At 47.7% G+C, this 26,557-nt stretch overlaps 1 protein-coding gene across 4 annotated transcripts; it reads right to left on the reverse strand.

The window, feature by feature from the left end:
- Positions 1 to 425: 425 nt before the first annotated feature.
- Positions 426 to 6,096, reverse strand: LOC107326740 (zinc finger protein 202-like). Of its 4 annotated transcripts, none has more exons than XM_088128918.1 (6): positions 5,882 to 6,096; positions 4,621 to 5,219; positions 4,197 to 4,311; positions 4,002 to 4,069; positions 2,565 to 2,694; positions 426 to 1,684 (listed from the first exon to the last, which is right to left on the reverse strand). In XM_088128918.1, the coding sequence occupies exons 2-6, from the start codon at positions 5,110 to 5,112 to the stop codon at positions 687 to 689; spliced, it is 1,803 nt and encodes a 600-aa protein (XP_087985044.1). In that variant the 5' UTR covers positions 5,113 to 5,219; positions 5,882 to 6,096; the 3' UTR covers positions 426 to 686. The 4 variants fall into 4 exon arrangements, with proteins under 4 accessions (XP_087985044.1, XP_087985043.1, XP_087985045.1 ...); XM_088128917.1 differs by having other exon boundaries at positions 4,621 to 5,225; XM_088128919.1 differs by having other exon boundaries at positions 1,551 to 2,365; positions 4,621 to 5,225.
- Between the last annotated feature and the right edge of the window lie 20,461 nt (positions 6,097 to 26,557).

Raw genomic sequence — 26,557 nt, forward strand, 5'->3', positions numbered from 1 at the left:
TGGAAAACCTTTGGAGGGAGTTGAAAGTTCATTTTGCCCAGCAACAGCCCCAAAACATCACTGCTCTAGAAGAGATCTGCGTGGAGGAATGGGCCAAAATACCAGCAACAGTGTGTGAAAACCTTGTGAAGACTTACAGAAAACGTTTGACCTCTGTCATTGCCAACAAAGGATATATAACAAAGTATTGAGATGAACTTTTGATATTGACCAAATACTTATTTTCCACCATGATTTGCAAATAAATTCTTTAAAAATCAGACAATTGGATTTTTTCCCCATTTTGTCTCTCATAGTTCATCATATGCCTATGATGAAAATTACAGGCCTCTCTCATCTTTTTAAGTGGGAGAACTTGCACAATTGGTGGCTGACTAAATACTTTTTTGCCCCACTGTATAATAAGCGTACGTTCGAAAATCCAGTTCATAATTAAAACAGCCCTTTTATTTTCAATAGTAAATTAATTTCCCTTGGGCTGCCGGTTGTGAGGGCCAGACTCAAAGAAATCTTTTCCCAGGTCAGTGTAAACAAATAGAAAATGTATAGATTTAAACAACTGAATCTAAAATTTGCATGGATTCTGAAACAAACAGATCTGTGTATATGAAATTAGGTCATTCCTCCTCCTGAAGTTCTTTCCACACTCCAGGCACTTATATGGCTTCTCCCCGGTTTGGATAACTTTATGGGAAGATTACTGCTTTCAGGAACCATATGGTTTTTCCCGTGTGGATCCTTTTATGAGAAATAAGAGAACTGTTTCTGGTGAAGCTCTTTTCACACTCCAAGCACTTATATGGTTTCTCCCCTGTGTGGATCCTTTTATGGGAAGTAAGATCACTCCTAGTAGTAAAGCTCTTTCCGCACTCCATGCATTTATACGGTTTTTCCCCTGTGTGGATCCTTTTATGACAAATAAGAGAACTGTTTCTGGTGAAGCTTTTTTCACAGTCCATGCATTTATAAAGTTTCTCCCCTGTGTGGATCCTTTTATGGGAAGTAAGATGACCGTTTTGACTAAAAGTCTTTCCACACTCCAGGCATTTATATGGTTTCTCTCCTGTGTGGATCCTTTTATGATACATAAGGGATGTATTTTGAGAGAAGCTCTTTCCACACTCCATGCACTTATATGGCTTCTCCCCTGTGTGGATCCTTTTATGGATAATAAGGTGACTGCTTGTCCAGAAGCTCTTTCCACACTCTGTGCATTCATGTGGTTTCTCCCCAGTCTGGATCCTTTCATGTGAAGTAACTTGACAACTTGTTCTGAAAATCTTTCCAGATTCCAAACATTTACATGGCTTCTCCCCTGTGGAGATCCTTTTATGAGAAGTAAGGGATCCATTTTCACAGGATAAAGTGAAAGTCCAATTGTGATTTTTTCTACCGTCTCTGCAGATAGAATCTTCTCCTTTGGTTTGGGTTGGAGAGTGTTCATTTACAACTAATTGGTCTTTTAATAGTCTTACACTTTTTCCAGTATACTTTTCCTTTATTTTTCCTTGTTGCGCAAGAAAGCCTTGCGTCTCAGCATCCATGGAGCTTTCCTGATTCCAACTATTTGACTGGCTTCTCTCATGACTTTCTAGTTGCATCTCCAGTTCCTTGTCCATTCCGCCTCCATGCCTGATCACTTCGAATTTTTCACTGGGATCTTTATTCTCATAGCCATGATCACCTTCAAAGGAAAAGAGAAATGAATGTGATAGCAAGGGTGGGGGAAAAGATCAATGTAGGAGGTTATATGATTTTCCTTCTGAATTTTTGCCAAATTCCAATATATTGCATATTTGTATACTAACAATCACATGGTATAGAAATGATAATTTCTATAATCATGAGCCATATAAGCTTTGAAAACATCTACAGCATCCGGTTTGTTTAGAATCATCCTTATATAGTCAAACCTTACCCAGAGTCAGCGTTGAGCTGAGGAAGAATCCGGGGAAACATCCAGGGAGGCCTTAGGAGAAAACCTAACATTTATTGGAGGGGGGTCAATAACAGGAAAGACCAGTGACAACTAAATCAATTTTGAACTTTGTCCTTTTTTCCTACCCAAACTGCCTTCCATTTGCTCTTCATTTTTCTCTGGCCAAAATCAAATGGTTGCAGAGAAACAATTCTAGAGCTCTTCTATTAACCCTAAACAGCGTGTTTGCAATGGAAAAACAGCACCATTTTGCCCTTAACCCCAAGGCTCAGGATAGAAATGAAAAGGAAGACATTAACCCAACAGCCTGAATAAATGAGAATCCTTCAGAGGACAGACAGGGAAGCATCTGGGCCCAAAAGGATGAAATCAGTGTGATGGAGCTGAGCATCTCCTCAAGCCAAGGAGTGAGCTTCTCACTGATACCTTTAAAAAGAAATGGAAAAATTCACCAGATGAGAAATGGCAGGGGATGCATCTAAGCAGAGAGCCACTGATGTCCTTCCTTCCTTCGAGCAGGAGAAGGCCAGATCTTTTCCTTCCCTCCCTCAAATAGATGAGCTGATGGCATCTAACTAGAAAATGTCTTTCCAAACTCTCTGATGGGAGAGAAGCAAACCCTTACCCAGAGAGGCCACGTTCCTGTAATTTTCCAGCATGACTTCCCAATGCAGAGCTTTCTGGTGAGGATCCAGCTGACACCGCTCCTCCTCGGAGAAATACACAGCCACCTCCTCGAAGGACACAAGACCCTCCTGAACAAGGAAAAAAAGTAAAGAACAGAGCAGAACAGAATAGGCCAGGCCAGGAGGATTTGCAAGATTTGTCCTATTCTTCACAAATTCCCAAAGCAAAATATGCACTAACTTAAATGGCAACGCTTGTGGGATTTCAAGGTTTAGGTGAGAAAATGGAAAGAGCCAAAAGCTTTTGACTGAAGAAATATTTCTGGTAGGCTTGATCAACTTGATTGCTTCTGCAGGCCTTTCAGTGCCATTCAGTGATAGCAACCCCAATTTCCTTCTGGATAGATCCATCAAGTGATCCATGCGCCCACCTTCAAAAGACTCTCAGTGTTTTGAGAGGACCAACTGGCAGATGGGCTTCAGAAACTCCACCTATCAATGTCTCCAATCCTTCCTGTGTTTGCAGAAGAAAATTGGGGGGCTGGGAGATTCTTCCTAGCATTTTAGCAAAGGGCTTACGGTGTCCCCAGAATGACTAATTGTGCCCACCTCAACAACTTCATGAAGTGCTGGGAGAGGACAGACCAGGGATTTGGGTGGGGGGGCCATGAATATCCAGAGGCAGGCAAGCCGGGTCCTTCCCTTCCTCAGATTGCAAGAAAGCTGGTAGTAGTCTGAGCCATTGGCTGAATGGGAGACAACAAAATGGAGGCAATTTTCTGGGAAGGACATTTCTCAGCCTTTGCGAAGCTGGATTCTTTGGCCTCCAAATCCAGGTAGAAAACAGAGGATTAGAAATTACTTTGCAAGGCAAAAAGGCCTTGACTATATGCTCTTTCAGAACAATTTGTACTTAAAATCTTTTCTATCCGGCCATTTTCATTGGATGTTAATAGCATGTCTTAATCTGATGTGCCAATCTGAGTATTTAGTTATTTTTGAGCAGGCTTGCACTATTCCAAGTCAAAGAATTAAAAAAAAGAATGGGTCTCTGTTTAGCGGTTCCTATGGCTGTAATAATATTATTCCTATCACTTGAGGAACTTTTTTAAAAAATCAGTTATTGTAAACAAATAGTAGGAAGAGTAACTGGTAGAAGGAGTTAAGTACTGGTCTTTAAAAAAACAGATTTCCTAATAAGAATCTCAGGGAGCGAATTACAAACCCTTGTATCCAAACCACAGACTTCAGAGGAGGCTAAGCTGACTGAGGGCAACTTGAATCTTCCATTCCCCATTCAATGTTGCTCAAGGACAAGAAAACACCCAGGCCCAAAAAAGGGGGAAAAATGCAAGGAGAGAGTCCTAGATACACCAGCTTGACTGCCTGAAGGAAACGGAGAATGCAAATTCAATAGATAAATTTCCTCCTCTTACTGGAGCTGGAGGTTCAGCCACTGTTTCAGCTCCACCAGAAAGAGCAGACAACTTCGTTCGAGTCTTCCCTGTGAGGGAGAGAGAATTTTAAAGTGCAGAATTAATAAAATAGGAGGAGGCATTCTAGAGAAGAGAATACATAGAAAAGATGAGACAGCTGGGATCCCTCTGGGGAATGGGAGGGCCTTCGATTACCTCCTGAGCTGTCCTGACTTGGATCATCCTGAGAGATCCTCCTGAAAAACAGCTCTTGAGGGGGACTGGATGGATTCCTCCTTCCCTCAGGATCTCTCATGTCCACTGCGAAGGACTTGAAATAGGAGGCAGGAGAAAAGAAGAAGAATTAACAGACATCCCACAACATGAAGTGTATTGTAGTTCTCTGAACACACATTCAAAGCCTCCAGTGTCCATCAGGAAGGCTGGAAAGTGAGAAAGGAATGGCTGTCCCAAATCTATCTTCTAGAATGGATAACGCAACAATGTCCCTCAAGAATAAGTGAAACATCTCCACATATTAAAAATGCCAGAAAACTCTCGTTGGGAGGGGTTAAGAATTCAAACACATTGTTTATTCCCTTCAGACCCCTTCTGGGCTCCCAAAATGAAGGTCTCTCACCTGCAACTTGACCTGCTCCTTCTGCTCCTCTGCCTGGCTCAGGAGGAAGCCTTCCGCCAGGGCCACTGCCTGGGAGCTGGTCTCTGCTCCGCACTCCCGCACCCAGCTCTCCATCTGCAGGGGCAGAAGGGCCAGGAACTGCTCCAGAACAACCAGGTCCAGCACCTGCGCCTTTGTGTGCTTTTCTGGTCTCAACCATCGATGACAAAAGTAGTGGAGTCGGCTGCAAAGCCCTCGGGGACCCTCAGCCTCCTGGTATTGGATGCTCCTGAAGTTCTGGGGCTGAACGTCTGGACGGGTGGTTTCCTCCTCCAGGACCTTCGGCCCAGTTCTTGCCCAGATCTCCCCACAGCTCCCAGGCTGAAGAGCAGAAGGGCTTTCTCCATTTCCCTCACTTGCTAAGGCTTGTGTCTCCATTCTTTCTCTGTCCTGTAACGCAACTCCAAAGGGGTCTGAGGAATCTTGTGGCTCTCCAAATGCCTTTTCATTCATAGGACTGTTCTTCTAAGTGCAGGAATGACCACAGCAGGCCACTCAGCCCTCTTTGCCCAAGGGAGAATTTTGTCTGTACCCAAGGACCTACAAAAGGCTTCCAGGTTCTGTATCTGAGATGGAAAAGAAAAGAAGTTCGAAGAATTAGAAAGTGATGGATTTGACCATTGAACACCACTCATCCCCATGGAGGGCACCACTTTTCTGAGCTGGTCAAGGACTGGGGTGGCATTGAGCAGATAGGAACTGAGGGCCGGGCAGCTGATTGGCATACCTGAATCTTATCTCTTGAGGGTTCCATACTACTAAGCTGCAAGAGGATGATAAGAAGTGTTTATTTGTGTGTTTCTCTGTGTGTGTTGCAAAACCGGGGATTGACTTCTGTCAAGCACTTGGAATGCCCAATAAATGCATCTTGGAGCATTTTCCGTTTCTTTTTCCCAGAAAGAAGGGCTGGCTTTTTAAAAACCCGTATCTACATTTCCCTACAAGCAGGATTCACACAACATGCCAAACCCCAAACAGGTTAACAAACCCCCAAAGTCCAGTTCAGATACAATGAAATGCCAGTGAAATGAGCCTGGCTTGGGATGTTCCATTTCCCTTTCTCCAGGGTTTGCTTTTAAGAGCCAAGTCACACCAGGACACCCAGGCAGGTTCAGACAACATGCCCTAAACCCAAACAGATCCCCCAACCGCAGGGGCTGAGTTCGCACAAAGCAGAGGGCTTGAAGGAACAAAGCTTAAGAGGATCTCCTGCTTCACTCACCCTCCTAAGACATGTTGAACTGCAGAGGATCCAGCCCTGTTTCAGCCTGATCAGCACGTGGTGAGAATGCAGGCACAATCTCGGGCACCTCCTTCCTTGCAGGGCTTTTCTTCTTCCCTGCTGGAGATTTGCAGTGCAAATTCTCCCTCTCCCAGGGACTCCTCTGGGTCTCTTCCCTGCAAGACTTCCCTGCAGCCTTTTACCTCCTGCAAAGCTCAGAGGGTTAAAGAGAGAGAGTGCAGCGTCCTAGAGAGGCAAGAAGTAGTGATGTCACTCCCTTCCCACCCTCCTCTGAAAAGCCATCTGTGGCCGTCGCCCTCCAGTGGCCCAAAGCTGAAGCACGTGGTGTCCCCTCTCTTTGCAGAGGGAGCCCCCTGGTGGATGCTCTGTGCAACTCAGCAACTTGTGCAAATAGGGGAGAAAGAGGTTTATTTCAATAGGGTCAGGAGGAAGGGGGCTGTGGTGTCCCCCCAATCTGGAAGCTTTCTCCATCCAGCTGCTTTCGGCAACTGTAGAACATCTCCAAGCTTCCATTTTTAAGAAAGTTTCTGGAGAAAGTTGCATCACCATTTAGAGGGAGCAGATGGAGGAAAGGAGCAGACAGGAAATGGAATTCAGCATTTTTCTTACTTAAGAGAGCAAAAATAATCCTGTCTTGATTCTGTATCTCAGAAAAGAGGTCAGTGGGAAACTCTGACAGGCTTTCAAGATTCTGTCCTTGTGCCCCACAACAACATCACAGAGCTCCCGTAGGCTCAAGATGAATACCCCTCTCCTATTTTTCCCACAACAACCACCCTGTGAAGTAGGTTGGCTGAGAGAGAATGATTGCAGAAGGTTCTCCTCCTTCCTGAGGTCCTGATGGTGGAAGTCTTCCCTCTCCTTCAAGGAAGCACCTGCGTGTTTATTCCCGCCTCAGAGGCGAACCTCACAAGCTTTCTTTCTAACAATTTGGCAAGGCAGCCAGGAGCCCGAGACTAACCGGGTCAGCGGACCGTGCCCGGGCAACTTCACACGGATGGCACCGGATCATTTCTCCGGAGGGCGCTGTCCCTGAATCTGCCCGATTCGACATTGGAAATAAAAGTATTTTTGGTTTTGAGCCAAACAGTTGCTTGAACCTGAGACTTCATAGTTGGTAATTGCCCTTTTTTGCATCTTGTCCCCAGTGAATGTGTGAGTGTGAGATCCCCTCTTTACGTTTCAATCCACGCTGTTGACCAGGGCTGTGGGTCTAAAAATTCAGTTCCAGCCACCTCCAGACTTCCGCGCGTCCTTCTTGGCAAAGGCTGGGAGGCCCTAGAAAGCAAGGGGGGCTGACAAGACCCACATGCCTCAACAGGTAGCGCAAGTACCTTGGGACCTTCCACCCTCCTCTCTGGCCACAAATTGTTGAAGGGGAGGAGACCACTAATGGATCAAGCTAACCTGAAGCTCCATCAACGACGTGCTGACCCCCACCTAGTCTTGCCCAATATCAAACCCCCCCCCAGGAGAGAAGCTTTGCATGCTTATGTGTGGAAGTCAGACCCTGATGCTTTCCTGCTGTTGGTTGCAACCGAGGAAGCTGCAGGAGCAGACCCGAGAGTGCCCAGTGACAGCAATGTAAATAATAATAATAATAATAATAATAATAATAATAATAATAATAAAAAACAGACTTGGCACTACTGGGCATAGATGTACAGGGGGAGGATGCAATAGACCCTGGGCACCAAGGAGTGCTTCTCCAGCTAGGCCCAGAGAGACCTGAAGGGAGCCTCACAGCAGGAGAGAGAGCAGCGCAACTGATCCTGCACAAGATCCCATCCCCTCCTGTGACAAAGGGAACCCCCGTGCCCAGAGGAAGGGAAAGGGGGAAAGACAACCTGGGGCCACAGGAGCAAAAGTGTGGATGAAGGGAGGCACCGGGCATTCGAAAGCAGGCAAAGTATTCTGCCCTGCAGGAAAAAAACCTGCTTCACATCTCCCAATAGAAGGAGACTCCCCTACAAGAGTGGCGAAGGATTGTCCTTTTCTTCAGTTGACTTCAATAGGAACTCACGAGGAGGATTGCAGTCACCTCAGGAGGAGTCTTCCAAGCTCTTGAGTTGGGCGTGGATCTGTTTCAAGCAAACGTTCCTGCGCTGGCTGAAAACGCCTGCCTCTTACCCTGCCCGCTGCATTCACTGACATTTCAACTGCCAGACTGCCATCGCTGAACAGCAGTGTAAATATTGGGTCTCCATGTCTGTGCCTCATGACTGGCAAAGGACATTCCCTGTCTACACAAAGCCACTGAATGACTCTAAAGTTTGTGACTATTTTGACTTTGTAAGAGAGCGAGTGCAAACTCAGCACTCTCTAATTATCAAATACAACTCTAAATTCACTTTTATTGTTGATGGGCCACATGTCTGCAGTACATACAATGGACAGGTAAAGCCCCTCAAGTGAAACTCGGGGAGTCCAGCAGAAGGCTGGGTGTGCAGATGGCAAGAGAGAGCTCTCGGGGGGGATGGCCCTGCATTCAACTGCCTGAGCCACTTTCTTCCTCCCTCCTGAAGGCATGACTTGATCTTTCTACCACCTTTCGAGCTGAACATTGCAAGCGAAGGATCAGCTGTTCCAAGCCTCTCCCCAGAAAGAGAGACCTGTACTTCTTGTTTCACATCCTGACCTGCCTCAGCTGACCGCTCATCCTGCCTCACCACTTCAGTATCTGGACCTCTGCCTCGCACATTTGACCTTGTGCCAGGAGGGGCAGTGGTAGAAGTTTACAAGTGGACTTCAGGGGGGTTCAGGGTCCCTCTGTCTTGAAAGCAGGCACCCAACGATCATTGCAATGAACTTGGTTCTTCTCCTCAGCGTTGAGAACTTTCATTCATTATATTGATCAATTTATCTTCCCATTGAAAGTGTTTAATTTATCCAAAAGGGAGAGGCAGAAACTCTCCCAAATCAATCTCCAATAAAACCTCTTTTATATCCAACTTTCATGGAATTATCAGAGACAGATCAAAGAATAGCTAAAGAGTTGTTAAATTCAGTACACGTAGAAAAATCATCACTTTCTCTACGAACACCCAGATCTTTGTCATCTGGCATTCGTTCTGACTTAGACCAGTAATCCTCCAATTGGCCTAACGGGGTTCATCAAGTGCACCAGAGCCTCTATGGAAAGATCGTCAGGATATAATACTGATTGATGGACTAATCAGTTAGGTCAAAAACCATGGCTAATAATAACCTTGGCTATTGGATCTAAAGAAGTATAAAAAATCAGGTGGAAAGTGGACATTCCTGTTAAGCCTTCACAGACAGAAGAAGTAGATGATAAAGACCACTGACCTTCATCTTCACTTTGGGGGCTGCATAGGGAATTCAGACCCATCTTACAGAGTCTTTGGGCCATCCACATATGGTGAAGCTCATATAAATCACAATGCCTCTTCTAATAAATTTGGATGTTAACTGAATATAAAAATAGTACATTTAATTTCTAAGCTTAGGCGTAAATGATGTAGAAAGTTAAAAAGATGCATCATTAAATATCTTCAACGTTACAGAAAAATTAAACTTACAGCGAATTCTATAGAGAAAACTTAGATGGTTTACAAATGTAACTGCAGGAGTGATTTCTAAAATCACTGGAAATGTAACAATCAGATTGGTTCATTCTTCCACGTTTGGTTGCATTGTAAAGCTCAGCAAGTTCGGAAAATGAATAAAACTCTTTCCTTTCCAGCCTGCAATTTTTTTATTACAGATCACAAGCCCTACACTTCTACAAAGTGCACTGAATAAGCTTTCCATATGGTAAGAAATTCAAGAATACTTTATGCTTCTTCCTGAAAAGCACGTATAATTCATTTTGCAAAATAACATCTGTGGGACTGTGTCTCAACATCAACAATAATCTTGTATTTGTGGTTAAGGCAAAGGGAAACCATTTTTGGACCAGCTTCTCCCACATCTGAAATTCGGGTTTCTCTTGGCTTAAATTTCTGAAATATGAATTTTCTATGATCTGTTAAATGAGGAGAGATCTTGAATTCATGAAATTGAAATTACTGTAATCTTTTATATTATTCCAGTACTGAATCTTGCTCACTGCTGTCATTGCTGTATTAATTTTATTTTACTAAGATCTGTACTTTTTATGTGAGCTATTTAGATACATAGATTGAAATTGATGTATATGAAAAATCTTTATTAAAGATGCAGACCTAAGAAGAAATCTTGCAGGTCTCCTCATGAAAGAAAATTTCAAGCCATTTTGGCTGATGTTTAATGTTTTGGAAAGTACTGTCATGACAGGCTGTTGTTTTTAATATTTTCCCCAACAGATCCCTGTAACATGATTGTCCCCTTCATAGTAACATTGCCCAGCATTTCAAAACCTTTATTTTTATTCACGTTTTATGTGAATTAACACTGTTTCTCCTTTTGTTGCTCATTTCTGAGATCTGGATCTGTTTTGCTTTGATTTTATCATCCAGGATTAATTTGAGGTGATGAATAAAAGAGGCCAGCTCACTGCTCATTTCTAACTCTAAATCATTATTGAAGGACAAAATCCATGACCTCACAGATTCATTTTTGGTCTGTGTTGTTATGTGTAACTTATTCCCATTGTTTAAAGTTTCAAGCAACCAACCGGTATGAGCTGCAAGAAACTAAAAGCATGTTGGCCTCAGGGAGGTTACCTCCTTGCCATGATCCCCAGGATCCATATTTTCCCTGTCCTCCCCTTTTCTGCTGATCGACCCCAAAAATCAGATGTTAAGCGGGAAGTGCAGATGCAGCTGGTCCTTTCTGCCCTGCCTGGCCTTGAAGGCTCTTCTGCCCAGCCAGCTGCAGGGAGAAGGGAAATTTGGCTGAGGGACTTTGGGGACTTAGAAGATGTCCTGCGTTTCGTCCATTGTGTCACTTACCAGGAATAATGGCTCTGAGTTCTTTCTCTTCTGAAGCCCAGTTTTTAATATCAGGAGAGAAACTATCTCAGCTCTCCAATTTTCCTCAGAAAGTGAGAGCCTCGGCCTCAACCCCCCTTTTCACTGTAACCACTTGCCAATTGCCCTCCACTTCATTTCTCCTGCAAGCCTCAGTGGCTGTGCTTTGTTGTGAAGAAACCAAAGGAAACATCTGCCTTCTTCTCAAAGTTAGGAAGCTTCGGAGAGGGTCAAACTTCAAAATACATCAACTCCTTACGGAGCTACCTGAAGAAAAGATAGAGCTTTAGGGGCTGAAACGGCAATGAAGAAACATTTTGGCTACAGAGCCCCTTGTCAGATGTTTTCCACCGCAGACATGATTCTTGCTGTGCATCTGAAGGTCAGGCCAACATTGGTTTGCTCTTTAGGTCAAAAGGAGCTTCTCCAGCTGAAAGAGCAGCTCAGGCATTTGGTTATGTCTCAGTCTTGATGAATCCCCAAACCTTTCCTTACCTCCAATAGAAATTTAGGAAGGATAAGATAATGGGAAGGGAGTGAAATAAATTAGAGATAATTAGCAGCAAATCAACCAGCAGCAACTCCACCCCCCAAAAATGACTCACCAGCGGAAAGGCTGGCTGGAGGGAATCTCAGCGAAAGTGTAAAGTGGATTTAGACCTTTCTTGACAGTGATGATTCCACCAGAGAGATAATCGCCTGGCCTGAAGTGATTTTTCCAGTCTAATGGATCTCATTGTGACTTCAAGGGGCATTTTGCCTTCATCATCTCACAGGATATCTGGGGATGGAGAAGCAGAAAGAAGAGGAGAACCATTCCTCACATAGCCACTTGCTCGACTCAAGCAGTCAGCAAAAGGATTAGAAGCAGCCCAAATGTGAGAGTTTGGTGGCTTCCTTGATGCAAAAGCTTTGTGTCTGAAAGGAAGTTAGAGAAATAATCCTTCTCAAGTGGCCTGGTCTTCAGCTCCAATTCTCAGTGGTCCAGGATGTCAGGTTCGGTCAGCACGGGGCTTCAGGGAAGCTCGCAGCCAGACCACACGGAATCCACCGGCGGTAGCTAGCGGGGAAAAGAGGAACTGAAAGCGCCGCTAATTAACGGGCCACCTGCGCCCAGCCAAACAGGAAAACCGCAGCGGAAGCTTTTAACTATAAACTGATAACGGCGCAAGCCAGCAAGGAACGGGGCCGCAGGCAGCGAAACAAGATCGCAACGCAGCACAGAACCTGCGGGTTTGCACGTAACGGGGAGGAACCAACCCAGCCGGAGGGGGACTGGCAATCAAGGACAATGGACCCTGACCGATCCTGCCATCATGAACAATCAAGGGGGATTATTGGGGGCCAATAATCTGCAGCTGCAACGTGATCGCGGGGCGGGAAAAAAGCGCGGGAAGGGGGGAATATAACAAGTGATGCAATTGTACCAAGCCAGTCCTGGCTTTGCTTGTGACTACTACGTTACGCATGAGTAAACCTTCTTTGTGAACCACACGTGTCACGAGAGTTTCTCTGTCGAACGGGGCAAACCTTACATAAAGCCAGGACTCACCGTTAGCGCTACCCGGTACCACCGAGGAGCGTTTCCTTTTCCAATACAGGCATGACCAGTGACGAGGAATCCGTGGGTCAGCTGGAGCACGAGGAACCCAGGCTCGAGGAGGGACGGTCAGAGCCACCCGGGAGCGACGGGACAGCGGCCAGGACCGGGCGCCCTCCAGCTGAGCGGTGGTTGATGGGCGTGAACCAAGGGCCAGACGGTTCAGGTGTCACGATGACCCGAGGTTCAGGGTCCCGGAACTGCGAGTGGGACGAGAAGTTTGCCCGACTAGAGGAGAGAGTCGAGCGGCGCCTAGACGCCATGGAGGTGATGCTCCAGACCCTGCTACAGAGAGTGGGACCACCTGCGGTGAGCGAGGGGGCGAGCAACAGGGGTGGCGGTCCGGCACCTCAGCCGGCACCGCCCACGATGCCCCGGTCGGTGGACCGACGGGCGGCAGACGCCCTGAGACTTCGAGGTATCACTGGGAAGTTCTCAGGGGACCCTGAACAGCTGCTGCACTTTTTGACGCACGTTAGGGGGTTCATGCAGAGGGGTGGTCACCTATTCGCTAGGGACGAGGATAGAGTATCCTACGTGGCCGAGCTGCTAGATGGTCAAGCAGCTAGCTGGGTGATCGGACTATACGATGCCAACGTGGCGGAACTACGGAGTTTCCCGGACTTCATGCAGGCGCTCCGGGACAGATTCGAGGACACATTGAGCGCCAAGCGGGTGGAGGACGACATCCTGCAGTTCAGACAGCGGGGCAAGTCGGTATCAGAGTACGCCCTGGAGTTCCGGAGGTTGGCAGAGAAGCTCACGGACTGGCCGGAGTCCCTGAGGGTGAAGTATTTTAAGAGGGGGCTCAATCCAGAGATCCTGGAGCGGGCACTGGGGCGGGACGACCCGTCCACAGTGAAAGATTGGATCTGGCTGGCCGGAACGGCGGAATCGGCATGGCGGCAGATCCAACAGAGTGCGAGGCGACGGGACCAGCCGAGGGACCAGCCGAGGGAGAGAACCGCTGAGGAAAGCCGGAGCAGTCGGTGGCAGTCCACCAGGGTGCGAGAGGCGACCAGAGCCCCGAACCTGTGCTTCCGGTGTGGAGGCAGAGGCCACCGAGCGGTGCAGTGCCCGACGGAGCGGGAAGGAGCCTCACCACGGCCTGAAGTCAAGCCCCCACGTGCGACCGGGAAAAGGGCCGGCGACCGACCGCGGAAGGGGGCAGTGGCGGCGGTGACCGAGAAAGGACGCGGGGGGTGGTCGACCCCGGAGACGGCGTCCTCCGGAGAGGACTCGGAGCCGGCGGGAAACGAGGCGCGCTCGCACTGAACGGCATCCCAGTGCGAGCAGGGGAGTCGAGGCGCGCGGACCCAATAGGAGATGAGGACTGCCCTCTGTTCCGGGTGAGAATACACATCCGGGGGGTGAGATCCGGAGGGGAGGCACAGCTGCGGGCGCTACTGGATTCAGGCTGCACCCACTGCTTGATGCACCCAGCTGTGGTCTCGGGGCTCGGAATACAGCTGAGGCGCCTCCGGGAGCCCATTGCATTCAGCCAGCTAGACGGCACGCTGGCAGGGGGGGGGCCAGCTCAGTATTACACCGAGCCGGTCCAGATGACGATCGGGAGTCACCGGGAAGAACTGAGATTTGTGGTGGTCCCGGTGGCCGACTACGCGGTGGTACTCGGCTTGGCGTGGCTGCGGCGACGGAACCCACGGGTCGACTGGACGGCGGAGGCAGTGCGGTTCGGGGTCGACAGACCGGCGAAGGGCGAGAGCAGAGGGGACCGAGCCGTGGAGACGGGTGCGACCGCAACCACAGACGGGCAAGTGGAGGGTCCGGGACACTGGGAGATGGGGCGAGAGCAGACGGAGCCTGAGACCCGGCCGGCAACAGCAGCAGCAGCAGCGCCGGGACCCCGGAGACCCGCAACGATCCCGAGGCGTGGGGAGGCAGCGGCAACTGGCGAGACAACCACAAAGAGAGAGGCCGGGCCCGGGGAACCCACGACGGGCGGCGGAATCCCGAGGCAGTATCGAGACCTGGCGGCAGCGTTCAGGGAGAAGGAGTCCGACCGGCTCCCACCACACCGGCCCAGTGATTGCGCCATCGAGTTAGAGCCAGGGGTGACCCTGCCTAAGCCGAAAATGTACTCCCTGTCAAGGAGAGAGATGGGGGCTCTGCGGGAGTTCATAGACAAGAACCTAGCGCGGGGATTCATCCAACCCGCGAAGTCACCATTAGTGGCCCCGGTACTATTCCGGGAGAAGAAGGATGGCTCGCTCCGAATGTGCATGGACTACCGGGGGCTGAATGCAATCAGCACGGAGTACAAATACCCCCTCCCCCTGATGAAGGACTTGATGTCGCATCTGTCTAAGGGGAGGGTGTTCACAAAACTGCACTTGCGCGAAGCTTACTTCAGAGTCAGGATCTGCACAAAAGATGAGCGGAAGACGGCGTTCAACACGCCGCTCGGAAGCTACCAGTTTTCCGTGATGCCGTTCGGATTAAAAGGGGCCCCGGGGGTATTTATGCAGCTAATAAATGAGGTGCTGCACGACCTACTCTACCGGGGCGTCCTGGTCTACCTGGACGACATCCTCATCTACACCGAAACCCTGGGGGAGCACGTGAGCCTGGTGCGCACGGTGCTCCAGAGACTGCTGAAGGCACAGCTGTACGCGAAGCTATCGAAATGCGAGTTCCATCGAGAGCAACTAGACTACCTCGGCTACCGAATATCCAGCCGGGGAATTGAGATGGACCCGGCGAAAGTAAAGGATGTCCTGGGCTGGGAAGCGCCGCGAACCCGGAGGCAACTCCAAAGCTTCCTAGGGTTTGCAAACTTCTATAGACAGTTTATCCCGTACTTCGCCCAAATCGCCCTTCCCCTAACCGACCTGCTAAAGACCAAGGGCACTGGGAAACCCCCCAAGCCCAGCATGGCACTTGCGTGGACTGCAGAATGCCAGGGGGCGTTTGAGGAGCTAAAACGGCGGTTCACAGCGGAGCCGATCCTGCGCCATCCCGACCCAGATTGGCGGTTTATAATCCAAGTAGATGCGTCAGACGTGGCAACGGGGGCAGTCCTGCTCCAGCCCAGCCCGGAGGGGGCCATCCACCCATGCGCCTACGCCTCCCACAAATTCACCGAGACGGAGAGGAGGTGGATGGTGTGGGAGAAAGAGGCGTACGCGGTCAAGTGGGCGCTGGCCACATGGAGGCATCTACTGGAGGGGGCAGCTGAACCGTTCGAGGTGTGGACGGACCATAAGAACCTCGAGGCCCTGAAGACCCCGCGTAAGCTATCCCCCAAACAGGCGCGGTGGTCCCAATACTTCGGGAGGTTCAGGTTCACACTAAAACACATCCCCGGGAAGTGCAACTTCCTAGCAGATGGACTGTCTCGCATGCCCCAGCACGCCAGCCTACGGGAGGAGATCGTGGACTCCATCATCCCTGCCAGCAGACTGGCTGCAAAGGCGGTGACCCGAAGCCAGACCAAGGGGGAGCGACGGGACGCGGCGCCTGAAGTAAGGCAAGGGTTCGCGGAGGCGGCGGAGCGGGACGCTTGGCTCAAGCAGAACCGAGAGGCGCTAACCAGCCAAGAGGGGTTGTGGTGGCACGAAGGAAAGCTGTACATGCCCGAGGGTTGCCGACGGGAGGTCATGGAAAGAGCCCACGACAGCCGGAGCGCGGGGCATTACGGCTTCGTAAAGACGCTCCACTTAATCCGGCGGCAGTTTTGGTGGCCCACGCTCTGTAAGGACGTGGAGGCGTACTCGGGGGGTTGCCCAGTGTGCGCGACGGCGAAAGGGGCCAAAGGCAAACCTAGAGGGCTACTCCAGTCGGTAGCAGAACCCGACGGCCCATGGCAAGAGGTCGCCATGGACTTCATAGTAGAGCTCCCGGAGAGTAAGGGGAAGACCGCCATTTGGGTGGTTACGGACTTATTCTCTAAACAAGCGCACTTTGTAGCGTGCCGGCGAGTCCCCACGGCAGAGGGGTTGGCGAGACTGTTCGTGCAACATGTTTACCGGCTCCACGGCGCGCCCCGACGGGTCGTCAGCGATCGGGGCGGCAACTTCATCGCGCGGTTCTGGAGGGAGTTCCTGAAGCGGGTGGGGACAAAACAAGCCCTTTCTTCCGCGGCGCATCCGCAGACGGACGGAGCCACGGAACACCTGAACGGGGGGCTCGAACAGTACCTGCGCTGCTATGTGGGGCACCAACAGGACGATTGGGCGGAGCTACTACCATTCGCGGAAGTGGCATACAACAACGCCGTCCACAAGAGTACCGGGTTCTCTCTGTTCAAAGTAGCCACCGGGAGAGACTTCGTCCCCATGCCGGAGTTGCCTCAGCCGGAATCCCAGATCAACTCCCTGGACGCCTGGTTCGCCCAAATCGACGCGACCCGGCGAGCGGCGCACGCGGCATTGCAAGGAGCCAAAGCCGACTACAAGAAACACGCGGACCGCAAGAGGCTCCCCGAGGAGCAGTGGAAAGTGGGGGACCAGGTGTATCTGTCAACCAAAAACCTAAAGACGCACCAGGCATCGAAAAAACTCAGCCCGAGGTTTGTGGGGCCGTTCCCCATTGCAGAGGTCATCAATCCAGTAACCGTCAGGCTGACGCTCCCGAAAAGCCTCGGGAAGATCCACCCGGTGTTCCATTGCAGCCTGCTAAAGCTGCACCAGCCGGGGAACGCCTGGCACAAGACAGAGGGAGTGCCACCACCCATCATGGTCGGGGGGGAGCAGCATTTCGAGATCAACCAGATACTGGACGCCCGGAGGCACAAGGGGCAGACCCAGCTCCTAGTGCAATGGAAACATTTCCCCAAGTCCCACAGCGAATGGGTGAGTAAAACCCACATAAGGGCACCGGACCTAGTGCGGGACTTTTACAAAAAATACCCGAAATAGAGGAAAGATAAGAAATAGAGGGAAGCCGAAATAGAGCCGGGGGGGGGGAATTGTCTTCAGGGGGGCGGTATGTCATGTTCGGTCAGCACGGGGCTTCAGGGAAGCATGGGGCTTCAGGGAAGCTCGCAGCCAGACCACGCGAAATCCACCGGCGGTAACTAGCGGGGAAAAGAGGAACTGAAAGCGTCGCTAATTAACGGGCCACCTGCGCCCAGCCAAACAGGAAAACCGCAGCGGAAGCTTTTAACTATAAACTGATAACGGCGCGAGCAAGCAAGGAACGGGGCCACAGCAGCGAAACAAGATCGCAACGCAGCACAGAACCCGCGGGCTTGCACGTAACGGGGAGGAACCAACCCAGCCGGAGGGGGACTGGCAATCAAGGACAATGGACCCTGACCGATCCTGCCATCATGAACAATCAAGGGGGATTATTGGGGGCCAATAATCCGCAGCTGCAACGTGATCGCGGGGCGGGAAAAAAGCGCGGGAAGGGGGGAATATAACAAGTGATGCAATTGTACCAAGCCAGTCCTGGCTTTGTTTGTGACTACTACGTTACGCATGAGTAAACCTTCTTTGTGAACCACACGTGTCACGAGAGTTTCTCTGTCGAACGGGGCAAACCTTACACAGGAGACCTTTATGCTGCTGTCCTTTCAGGCTCAGGGCAAGATGTCATCTTGTGTCTCTCTCTGCTCTGCTGTTTGTTTCAAAGGTGATCTTGAGGGAAATCCCTGGAGATTTGTTCAGAAGACAAACAAGACCAACTCATTTGAAAATTACAAAGAGGAGAAAATCAGCTCTGCCACATCCTGAATTCAGTTGGGGTGTGCTTGTGGGGTGGGTGTGGGTGAGGGGTTGATGGAGCCACAGAAAACATGTTTTCCAGATGGACCAGATGTGATTCCCTCATCTCAGATGTTTTCTGAGGGGACAAATTTAGCAGTTTCAAACACAGTTTCTATTTGAATAAGTAAATCCATGTTCAGGGCACATAAGGGTCCCAAATATTTTGACAGTTCCTTTTGATATAGTCAGAGGAGAACAAAGTGGTATCAAGTCTAGCCATTACCAAAAGAAGGAAGATGGATCAGGGCCTCCTGTCTGAAAAAGTGGGATCGGGAGACATTTATTTATTTATTTATTTATTTATTTATTTATTTATTTATTTATTTATTTCTATTTCACCACCCATCTCACTAGGGAGTGACTCTGGTGGTTTACAGTAAAAACAAGTATAAATATAAATTAAAATACAATAAAAGTAAAATAAAAACCATATTCATTGATAAATAATAGTATCTTCCAAGGTACTGCTGGTACATAAAGATATTAACCTACAGGACCATCTTCAATTTGCTAGCCACACCCAGAGTTGGTTTCCCCTCTTCTCACCCCACACAAGTGGGCAGAGCCAGGTCTTCACCCTTTTCTGGAGGGTCGAGAGAGTTAGGGCCTGCCTCACTTCTGGGGCAGGGTTCTATAGGGTGGGGAGAATGGCAGAGAAGGGTCACCTTCTGGCCCCCACTAGTCAAAATTCTTTCATCGACGGGGTCCATAGTATACCCCTCCCAGGAAATTCTCTTTTAAATTATAAGACAATATGACAGTCTAACGAAGTTTACACAATCCATCTGAATCTACAGATGCATGGAAATGGAACAGGACGTTGGGGAGCCCCATATATGTGGGTCTGTTTTTGTGGAATTGCTATATGGGATGGGTCACTATAATGGGGGTGAGACAGTCACTCAGGTAACCCAGTTCCATGCCATGTAGGTCTTTAAAGTGATAACCAACACCTTGAATTGGACCCAGAAGCAAACTGGCACCCAATGCAATAATATGGAGGGCATGAGAAAGGTGCAAAAGGGTTTGAATGTGGATTCTAGAAATAGGGTGGCCACAGAAATTCTGCAGTCACTGGAATTCTGGTGTCGGTATTCCATAAAGAATATATTTGAAAGTTTTTTGGATCTCTCTGAGCTTGCCAAATTGATTTCTGACCTGCTTGCAAGTTGAACCCTGGGACAGGGACCCACATGTGAGAACTTGCCCCCTCAGCTGGTGGGACTGTCCCATCAGTGCCTCCTGGTCTTCTGAGAGCTTCAAGTAAATAATTGCACACCAAGAACCGAAAGGAACTCCAGAAGCTTCTTCACCGAGTATGGTGGTCAGAGGCTGTTCTCACTCAAAAGGAGCAGATTTTATGTACAAAGGAACCCTTTTCCTAAGTATGTATGTATGTATGTATTTATTTATTTATTTAAAAAATGTATGTCCCTGCCTGTCTTAAACACATAACTCAGACAATTAACAATCTATACCAAAATAAATAATTTTTTTTTAAAAAAAGCCCTAAACCAAATATTTCAATACACAAAAGAAAATCAATATACTGTATAGCAATTCACAAAAAGAGACCCACATATCTGGGGCTCCCTTAACATCCTGTTCCATTTCCATGCATCTGTAGATTCAGATGGATTGTATGAACTTAATTTGATTGTCAGATTGCCTTCTAATTTAAAAGAGAATTTCTATAAAATTACGTTCTTTCAGTATTTGTCTCCAGAGAGACCATCTAAGATGTATAAAAGTACTTCTAACTGTTGCTGGAAATGTGAAAAGCGTGAAGGGACATTTTACCACGCATGGTGGACTTGCGAAAAAGCAAAAAAATATATTGGATATGATGAGGCAGAGTGGACTGGGAAGATGTCAGAACTTGCTGAAATGGCCACATTGACTTCTCTGATTAGGGAAGGAACAATAATAACCTTTATATAAGACTGGAAACCCTTTATGGACTTTTTGCTGAAAATGGACAAAAAACAATTGATAATCTCAGGATTTACTGATCACCTCTGGGGAAGCAATGGTAGACTAAAGATGGCTCTGTGGAGAGTGGAGCCAACAGCTGCAGTGGAAAGAGGAGCTGGTGAGTGGATCCGCTCCTCAGAACTCCTCTCCAGATCAAGGAGAGGACTAGGATCACCCACAATTTGCTCTATCAGAGGCTCCCTGTGAAGAGATCATAGAATAGTGGTCTCCAGAGAGTTTCACCCAAGGGGAAAATCATTTTGCCTAAGCCACAGTTTGGCACCTTCAAACAGACACTGGATTCCCCCACTTCCTCTCTTAATTCAAGAACCTGTTAGTTCTTGTTACTTATGAGCTTGCTATCTATCATCTATCTATCTATCTATCTATCTATCTATCTATCTATCTATCTATCTATCTATCTATCTATCTATCTATCTATCTAGTTTTATATAGCTGCCCATATTGTCACAACAATCCTGGGTGATGCAGAGAACAGTCAAAATAACAGAAACCCCCAAATTATCAGAATAAAACTCAAGCACGACTCTATTGAAGGTGCTATGTCTTTGTCAAGAGCTCCATAAAACATGGTGACAGAGCCTTCTTTGCCTTGCAGGGTGATCTCTCCAGGCTGGGAGTGCAGGTCAGAGTCACGGAATGGGTGCGAAGTGCACAACCAGAAGCTGTGGAGGACAACTTGGAGACTTAGGAATCATAGGAATCTCATCTACCCATCCCATCAGATCTGGCAGGAAAGGCATGTTCCGGGCCCCATCCACAAAGGAATGCCATATGACAGGACTCAGGAGGAGAAACTTTTCTGACATGGCACCTGCCCTGTGGAACAACATTCCCACTGAGATCAGATTGTCCCCAACCCTTTGGCCTTCTGGAAGGGCCTGAAGACAGAGTTTTGCCATCTGGCCTGGGGATCTGGCTGTGCTGTTTGTGAGATTGATTGTGCTCTCCTGCAGATGCTTTTAATGGTTTTTAATTTTTTTTAGTGTTTTAGTGTTTTTTTAAAAATGATCCTTGCTGCTATTTTTTAGTTATTTTGTTGTATTGAAAATAATGTATAGCTATATTTGAGATTAAACAGGAACTCTAGAACCCCATTTTTGGATGTTGCACAATTCCATGTATAGAATTGAAGTCCAAAAATGGTTACCAAATCAAAATGAATTGTACATCAGAATTATTTTTTTAGATATGAATCTATTCTAGAAGCATATTCCCACAGTTTAATTAAACATTTTTCTATACAGGGGATCAGAGATCTTTTTCCAATCACAAGTGTGTGAAATCCTTATACCTGTTATCATATACAAGGCCACTTCAGTTATTACAAAGAAATAAGTTATTTGGTGAAGTTTAGTAAATATGTCTCAGCTTGAAATGGAATTATAATTCTCAGAATGTGCACCATTCTATGAAAAATTAGTTTCCAATATTGTTGTCAAATATAGAAGAAAAGTCCAATTTGTTTATTGTGCTTTGGAGAAAAGGAACTACTTATTTTAGCAATCATAACTGGAATAATGTACCAGGGATAAATCATGATCATGGTCATCGTCATCAGCGTCATCTTTTAAATGTTTATGCTGCCTGACTCCCAGTGACTATGGGATATTTGTTCTCTCTAAGTATTATGTTCAAACTGAATCAGTTTTTCTTTAAGGCACATTAAATAGTGAAAGGCTGTTTGTTTGAATTATTAACTGACAATTTTGGAAAGCATCTACCCAAACAGACATTTTTATATTTTATTTTAACATCAAATATTCTTTTGTATTGTGATCTGGCCTTTGCAGAATGATGTAGCACTTGGGGATGAAGATGCATCCCAGCAGGCCAGCACTGGAGGCCAAGATGGAGAAGACCTGCACGGCCACCATGTACTTCCCTTTGGTGCTCAAGTAGGTGGGAAAAAAGGAGACCCAGACACTGCAGAAGACCAGCATGCTGAAGGAGATCAGCTTGGCTTTGTTGAAGACCCCAGGGAGGTTCCTGGCCAGAAAAGCCACCAAGAAACAAATGGCAGCGAGGAAACCCATGTAGTTGAGGGCAACGTAAAACATGGGGACAGAACCTTCATTGCACTGCAGGATGATCTCTCCAGACTGCGAGTTCATGTCAGACTCAGGGAAGGGGGGAGAAGTGCCCAGCCAGATGCTGCAGATAACAACTTGGATACCTGAGCAAAAAAGGACAATGGAGTTGGCCAAGCTCTTCTCCAGCCATCGCTGTACTATATTCCCTGGTTTTGTGGCCAAGAAGGCTAACACCACTGTGACTGTTTTGGCCAAGACAGAAGAGACAGTGACTGAGAAAATGATGCTGAAGGCAGTTTGTTTGAGAAGGCAGGTGGCTCTCCTTGGTCAGCCAATGAAGAGGAAAGAAGTCAAGAAGGAAAGCAGGAGGTAGATGAGAAGAATGTAGGAGAGATCCCGATTGTTGGCTTTGACAGTTGGAGTTTCCTGGGATTGAATGACAAAGCCAGACATTAAAGAGAGGAACAAGGCAATGGAAGCCAGGATGATCACCAAATTTTCTTGATAGGAAAGGAAAGTTTGAATCCTAGGGGTACAGTGATCTTGATGGATGTTTGGATGTTGATCTTCTGAACATTTGATGCATTTTTCTGCATCTGAAAAGAGCAAGAGTAAGATCTCCCATAAATCGTGAACTTCTATCAAATGCCTCGTTTGGGTGAAACTGAGCCTTGTGTGAATGACTGTATGTGGAAGAAGTCAGTATGCAATAAGATGGAGGACTCTGAGAGATGGGGATGCCCTCCACAATTGAAATGGACCCAGTAGTGCCATCTCTTAAGGATGCTTTTGTTGGGATTCTTGAAATCAGCAAGTGATTGGACTCAGGTGTTCGATGGTCTAGCTCTGGGTCTTCTGAAAAGGCATCTATTTCTCTAATGAACTCAGCCACGTGTCTCCCATGTATAAAATGCAGATTGCTGAAGCCAGTTTTTACAGATACCTTTCCAGGTACAGTCCTGGGGTTGGGCAGGGCTTCGGTCTGATCAGTGGTGATCCCAATTGGTAGAGTCCTCTCCTTCTTTGCCTCCCCCCATCCATGCCTGTTCCACTTCCTGGGGTTCATTGTTGTCATATGATTCCTGTCACTTTGGCTAGAAGAGGGGGAGGGAGGGAAGGGGGGAGGGAGGGAGGGAGGGAGGGAGGGAGGAAGGGAGACCCACCCCATCACCATTCTAATGTTGAACCTGTTAAAAAAGTGCCCAGCCATCCAGTGACCAGTGACACATTTTGTACAATGGAAAGTAGTTCAGGGAAAGGACTACTAAGCACAGTTTATTTCAGCAGAACCCACTTTTTAACTTTTGACAAGAAGCAAGAAAAGTTAAGTACTGTACATGTTTTACTTATGTTCGGTTCTGGATCTGAAACTTCAGTCTTGGAAGAGGGTTGGGTTTCTTCTACCTCCTCATCTCATTCCTTGTTAAAAAGCAGGTGCCACAGAGAAGGCTCAGTTGGGAACACAAGTCATGTTGCTGCTGCTTTACTTGTGCTGCTTCTGTGGCCACGGGGAGCCTATATGAGCTGTCAAGTATAAGAACTCAATCAAGACATTTGGGGGGGTTCACACCCACTTTCCTTTATGTCCTATGAGCAAGCTAGTGTGGACAGACAGGCATCGAATGAGCACTCCCTTCCACCTCGCCCCTGAGCTCAGCTGGACTCTGGGGGACACCCTGGTTCAAGCACAGAGGGAAAGTGGATATTCCCTCTGCTTTGGAGATGAGATGATTCCACCATTGTTTTTCCACACCAAAATTTACTGCTGGGATGAAAGAGTCCCAGTTGAGAACATTTGCATTCGTGGAGTTTGCAAATCTTTCTGATTCTCATTCACAAGTTCATTCCAGGGACCTAACAATCTTTTTAAAAATGAAAATATTATCTCTATTATATTGGTTGGTTGGTTGATTTGTTTATTTATTTATAGGATTCATAGGCTGTGTGACTCTGGGTGGCTTACCATTAAAAGTAATAAAATAGAAAACAGGAAAAGAATCATAAACAGCCCCAGAAGCAACAACAAACCCATGAAAGTCCATCTAACAGGAGCTCAACCTTCACTTGTTCTGTTTCAGCGTTAGCAAAATTTGAGAGTTTCTGACTCTCCCCAATTAGGATTCAGTCCGGCAGAAGATCAGACACAAAAGTACCAGCTGAAGTTTTAAAATTTTATTGAAAGTAAGCCAATAGAGTCAGCTGGGGTCTCCCCTTAAGGCAGAGGAGTACCCCGATCACACTCAAAGAAGATTTTATACACGTCTCTTATACAGAGATACAGCAATTAACAAATTGATTGGCTACAATTGGCATATATTTGGGATCCTCCTTATTATTGGGGGAAACTTATCTCCCTGATGACCCATTGGTTGCCAGTCAGTTTTGGGGCACCCCTTTGGTCTTCTGATACTTATTGTTTCCTGGAATGCAGAGGCATCTCCAGAGCAGGTGAAGGGTGTTCTGGAGGCTATCAATTGGGGTCAGTTCCCCCCATATCTTTACGGCCTGGACACTTAAGGAGACAGGATGTCTGCCCTATGTCTTTCAACAATAACAGAAATGAGAGGAATGTGTGGAGGTCCATGAAGATTAGTTTCCTTGTCATCCCTTGACTCCCCACAGGTAAGGAAAAGGATGAGAGACACTGAGAACCCTTTTTCATAAGGTTTCAGCAGGCTGGTAAAAGCAGATACAATTGCTAAGGAGCAGAAGCAGATAACAGCAGACAGAATGTAAATCAAAGACTTAGCAAAGCACGTTTGCCTGAAACGTGCAGTCTGGGTAGCAAAAGGGTGGCCTAGTTATGTTGCCAAAAGTCATGAAGCCAGATCAGGAAGTCAGCTAGTGCAGAAGTCAAGAATAGGATACATAAGAGCACAAGTCAAGAGCTAGAATTCCAACAGTTTTTACCAACAGAGACTGAAAGCAAAGCAGCCATATAAATCTCTCTGCTGGCAGATGGCTGCAATTGTTCAGGCCTTGCCCTATGCCTTGTGAGGAATCTCATTGATTGACACTGCTCTGCTCGCCACTGCACGGGTCTGGATCTGGGGCTTGGGGGTCGTGCCTCATCATCTGACTGCACCAGCGGATCAGGAGATGCCTGTGGCTAATTAGCCCCAGCTGTATCTTGCCTTAACGATTCCTGAGGCTGACATTCCACCGGCTCAGCTGGAGCAACATCATCCGAGTCAGACTCTCAATCATGGCTCATGAGACTATCCCCCCGCCCAGGGCGCCCCTCCACCCCAACAACGAGGCAAGGTTTCTGAGGATACCGTTAATGGAAACATTGGACTTAAAGTGGGGCTTGTACATGTGATGCGTCCTCCCATGAACGTTCCTCAGGTCCATAGCCTTTGCAGTCAGTAAGGTACTAGAGGTGACTGTGGTGCAACTGAGAGTCCAGGATGCGGGCAACTTCATATTGCAGCTAGCCATCAACTGAAATGGGAGGCAGAGGTGGAATGGAAGGATGAAGAGAGCTTGCTGGAGCATCAGAAACCAGAAAAGATGAAATACGGGTTGCATTCTGATCAAGGGAGGGAGTTTGACATGGTACACAAGTGGGTTAAAGATAGCTTCGATGGGGAAGGGACCAATAAACTTGTGATCTAATTACATGGATGTGGCATGGTTAAATGTTGAGTAGGAATCCATACATCATCTCCCACTTTTAAACAGAGCCCAGGTTGCTGATGTCTTTCTGCAAATTCCTTGTAAATCTCTTAAGCCGTTTTAAGTTGATCTTGCAAGACTTAATGAATTGCCATTAATTCCTGATGAAAGCTCCCCTGCTGGAAGTGAAGAGGTTTGCAGGAATGGAAGGAACTGAAGATGGACACCATAGCTGACAAAGAACGGAGACATCTGAATTGTCTGATGGGCATTGTTACAGTACTAAACACTATCTCCTACCACCGATGTAAAGGTATAGTAGGGCCCATTGCTTGTAGTCTTGGATCCATGGCAAAGTGAGAGAAAAAGGATGACAAATGAGCAGCCAAAATGGCTGCAGCCCCACATAGATGGACACACAGCAGAGGAGGACACAGGTTGATTCTCTCCTGAGACCATCAGTCTCCTCCTTCTCCTGATATGGCCTGAAACCTGGAAGCCCAGAAACTTCCAAGACAATGAGGTTGGCTGCTCCTAGGCTGTCAGCACCCCAGGAGCACACTGAAACTTGGATGGACTCCACCACCAAGGTGTCACTAGAATTGTAGCCAACATGAAGAACATAGCCAGCTTCATCTTCAGAAACATGACTGATTTGTGAGCCTCCCCAGCCATCCAACTGTACTTGACCTACCCAACAGGACATTCCAGGGGATCTGCTATCTGCCAGCTGCCCAAGCTGCCACCACTGCCATTTCTCTCAC

Source organism: Python bivittatus, unplaced genomic scaffold, assembly GCF_059951505.1.
Source record: "Python bivittatus isolate LINGU-HERP-01145 unplaced genomic scaffold, Pbiv_v1 ctg000820_np1212, whole genome shotgun sequence".
NCBI classification, from domain to species: domain Eukaryota; kingdom Metazoa; phylum Chordata; class Lepidosauria; order Squamata; family Pythonidae; genus Python; species Python bivittatus.

Excerpts from the sequence above, each read along its gene's own strand:
- LOC107326740 (XM_088128918.1), bottom strand. The coding sequence starts at position 5,112 with ATGAATGAAAAGGCATTTGGAGAGCCACAAGATTCCTCAGACCCCTTT. Across the intron at positions 4,312-4,620 it reads AGGAGCAGGTCAAGTTGCAG|TCCTTCGCAGTGGACATGAG; the intron begins GTGAGAGACCTT and ends TCCTATTTCAAG. Across the intron at positions 1,685-2,564 it reads CAGGAACGTGGCCTCTCTGG|GTGATCATGGCTATGAGAAT; the intron begins GTAAGGGTTTGC and ends TTTCCTTTGAAG.